Source organism: Narcine bancroftii, chromosome 1 (assembly GCF_036971445.1).
Source record: "Narcine bancroftii isolate sNarBan1 chromosome 1, sNarBan1.hap1, whole genome shotgun sequence".
Lineage (NCBI taxonomy): Eukaryota > Metazoa > Chordata > Chondrichthyes > Torpediniformes > Narcinidae > Narcine > Narcine bancroftii.
This window is the reverse complement of record NC_091469.1, coordinates 10370686-10374581: the sequence shown is the minus strand read 5'-3', so window position 1 is coordinate 10374581 and position 3896 is coordinate 10370686. Positions and strand designations below refer to the sequence as shown.

The following is a 3896-nucleotide window of genomic DNA, read 5'->3' as shown; positions in this document are numbered from 1 at the left end:
CATGCTAGCCATCTTCTGGGATAAGCTGCAGGATCATTGCTAAAGTGTGCACAGACAAAAGGGTGGGAGCAGTAGTATTGTGTGCCGAGTGTCCCTAATTTAGTTAGGTATGAGCCATGACTATCAGGGATATCAAGAGGTGGCAGATATTATATGTTGTAACTTGATTATAAAACCTTCTTCCCGCGAGTGTATAGTTTAATCCTGTGTGTGCATGTGTTCTGCCTTTTACTCCTGTTGAAACTCCCCTACTCATGAAAAATCTACTGTTCAATCAGCTGCGTTCAAACTTGATACCCTTGAGTCCCATCAAAACTGTTTCACAGACATAAGGTCCAACTAAATTTTTGTAAAACTGCAACAGTCCTAATTATACCAAATCTTGCTGATCAAGATAAGCTTACAAAATTCTCCTTTCTCTCCTGCATGACCACTTTATAGCAGCTATGAACTTGCACTAAGATCTCACTGTACAACATTAATATCCCTACTGTAGGTTCCTACAAAATATTATTTCCAAAAAAACACTCGACCCCATGCTTTTCCAGATTAATTTTCACTAGCTCCTTCTCTGCCCAACCTTTATGTCCTGCTATATACTGCACTATCTACCAATTTTGATTCCACTACAAACTTACCTTGCAGATCACCTACATTCTCATCCAAGTCACTGATGTACATAATGAACAGCAAAGGTTCCAGTACCAATCCCTGTGGTACCCCATTGGTTACAGATTTCCAGGCAGATAAACACCCATTTTTGCTACACCATGCCTCCTTTCAGCAAGAGAATATTTGATCCAATTCATCCATGTGCCAAGGTTACTCTGTGCCTTAATTTCATGTTTATTCCACCATGTGGAACTTTGTTAAAAAACTTACCAAAATTCCATGTCAACCATGACCTCCGCTGTGCCTTTATCAAAGTTCTTCCATTTGTTCCTCTTGTCACTCTCTCCCTTTATTCGGCACATGCCAATCAACTGCCTCTGTCCATCACCCTCCATCCCTCCCTGGTTCACCAATCCCCACTGTCCCGTTCAACCCCTTGGACTGACCTCATTATACCAGGTCTTGCTCCTGTGCACTAAATCATGATTGGCCATTCTTTTTTCTCCCACAGATGCTGTTTGAACTTTTGGGTTCCTCCAGCAGGTCACAGTGTCCATAAGGTAGATAAGCAATGTTTTGGGCCTGAGCCCTTCCTCAAAGTAACCTTTATTATTATGAAGGACTCAGGGCCAAAACAATTGGTCTATATCTTCATCTCCTATGAACGCTGCATAACCTGCTGAGTTCCTCCAGTATTTTGATGTGTCCACATCAATCACAGCATCTGCAGTCCTGCGTGTTTCACTAATCTAACAGATTGTTGCTCCAGATTCAGCAGTCTTTCGTGAGTCTCAAATGTTCCTCAAAAGTACAAGATTTCTGAATCATGATTCCCCTGCACAGATCTGTGCTGGACCCCTCCTAATCAGTCCCTGCCTTTCCATGTGAAACAAATCCTTTCCCTCAGAATCTTCTTGTAGCACATCAAATGACTCACAGACTTGTTGACTCAAATCAAGGCTTTTATTAACAAAAGACTGGAGCGTAGTACATCGAGGTCAACCAGTCCAGACTGACCTGGGTCTGGTTAGGTGCAGCCCTTTAGGAACTGGCCAGTAGGGGTGGCAACAGCACTCAGCCAATCATTAACACTATATGTAAATATATGATAGGAGAAGTGTGATAGTATGGGATTCTATGACTTCCCTACCTCTCATGTAGGTTCACTGGCCTGTAATTACCAAGCTTATTCCTGCTGCCCTTTTTGAACAAGGAGGACCAGTCTTCTGGTCCCTCACTCTTGGCTAATGAATGTTATAGATAGAGAATTTAGGTTAAAAAGGGCTTAAGTTAAAATGTGATGATTAATTATAAAAGGGGAAGCCAGAATAGACAGGGAGCTTACCATAAAAGTTTAGCTGGACAATGTTATAACAAACAGAGATCTTTCATGGTCACAAAGAGACATGTAGGAGCCAAAGATTGATAAAAGAGTGAAAAACAGAATTTAGTGTGTGCAGAGTTCGTAGTGTACGTAACTAACATGATAATTACAAATGCAAGTGTACTTAGAATGATTTTGCAAAAACTAACCAATTAAAACAGTGTTAAAGAGGAGGGGGAAGGACAAGCAAAAAAGGTATAAAAATCAATGCACTGTATGTATCGGGGCTTGACTTGGTGAGAAGCCAGTTGAGTCCAACTCTGCAGACTTGTAAATAAAGCTTGTCGTGTCACCAACTTTAAAGAGACTCATGTGTGAGAATTTGTACTTCTGACAATGAAGGTACACAAATTTCCATCAGAGCCCTGGAAATTTCCTCCCTTGCATCCATTAGTATACCGAGATAAATTCTGTCAGCCCAGCAACTTCAACTTCCAAGGAGAATAAAGTCAATCTGGTTATGAAACATGCTTTGCAGTCAATTCTGTGAATTTCCAGTAAATCAAGTTCCCATGTACCTCAGATATTGTTATTGGCTTATTAATTGGGATTTCTAATTTATAGAGATATTCTTAACTATAATTCACCAGCATGTCTGGAAATATTGGACTTCAATATCTGTTTAAAATGCATCCTTGATTACCGACTGAACACATGCTCATTTAGGCAAACTTACACCATGAAGGTTATACACAAATGTGGTGGAGAAAGTCAATTACTCAACCCCAGTGTCTGCAGACTTTCTTGTTTAACTATGACCATGAAGGACTTGAACAATTTTCTGCAAGTTAATGAATACAATGCCGCCTCCTCGGCGGGGGGGGGGCCGCCTCCTCGGCGGGGGGGGGGCCGCCTCCTCGGCGGGGGGGGCCGCCTCCTCGGCGGGGGGGGGCCGCCTCCTCGGCGGGGGGGGGGCCGCCTCCTCGGCGGGGGGGGGGCCGCCTCCTCGGCGGGGGGGGGCCGCCTCCTCGGCGGGGGGGGGGCCGCCTCCTCGGCGGGGGGGGGGGCCGCCTCCTCGGCGGGGGGGGCCGCCTCCTCGGCGGGGGGGGCCGCCTCCTCGGCGGGGGGGGGCCGCCTCCTCGGCGGGGGGGGCCGCCTCCTCGGCGGGGGGGGCCGCCTCCTCGGCGGGGGGGGCCGCCTCCTCGGCTGGGGGGGGCCGCCTCCTCGGCGGGGGGGGGCCGCCTCCTCGGCGGGGGGGGGGCCGCCTCCTCGGCGGGGGGGGGCCGCCTCCTCGGCGGGGGGGGCCGCCTCCTCGGCGGGGGGGGGCCGCCTCCTCGGCGGGGGGGGCCGCCTCCTCGGCGGGGGGGGGGCCGCCTCCTCGGCGGGGGGGGCCGCCTCCTCGGCGGGGGGGGGCCGCCTCCTCGGCGGGGGGGGCCGCCTCCTCGGCGGGGGGGGCCGCCTCCTCGGCGGGGGGGGCCGCCTCCTCGGCGGGGGGGGGCCGCCTCCTCGGCGGGGGGGGGCCGCCTCCTCGGCGGGGGGGGCCGCCTCCTCGGCGGGGGGGGCCGCCTCCTCGGCGGGGGGGGCCGCCTCCTCGGCGGGGGGGCCGCCTCCTCGGGGGGGGGGGCCGCCTCCTCGGCGGGGGGGGCCGCCTCCCCGGCGGGGGGGCCTCCTGTGGGCAGAGCTCAGGAATAAGTAAGATGCCATTACTGTGATGGTTTTATACTGTAGGCCTCCGAATGGGTGATTGAAGGACAGAAATGTAGACAGGTTATATAAAGAGGGGAATGAACAGTGTTGTTGCCATGGGAGACTTTAATTTGACCACTGGGACTTTAATGTCACAGGTTTCATGGAAACAAATTTTTGATGTGTATGCATCAGGGTTCCTGAACACTGCATGTCAATATTTGACTCAGGAACAGAGAAATTCCAGATTGCATTGTAAAGTGAACTTGGCCAG

At 50.8% G+C, this 3896-nt stretch overlaps 1 protein-coding gene across 1 annotated transcript; it reads right to left on the bottom strand.

Moving 5' to 3' along the window:
- Positions 1–2707: 2707 nt before the first annotated feature.
- Positions 2708–3640, bottom strand: LOC138760619 (uncharacterized). Its single transcript, XM_069935352.1, has one exon. It carries the CDS (start codon positions 3638–3640, stop codon positions 2708–2710), a length of 933 nt encoding a protein of 310 aa, XP_069791453.1.
- Positions 3641–3896: the final 256 nt, after the last annotated feature.

Excerpts from the sequence above, each read along its gene's own strand:
- LOC138760619 (XM_069935352.1), bottom strand. The coding sequence starts at position 3,640 with ATGGCATCTTACTTATTCCTGAGCTCTGCCCACAGGAGGCCCCCCCGC.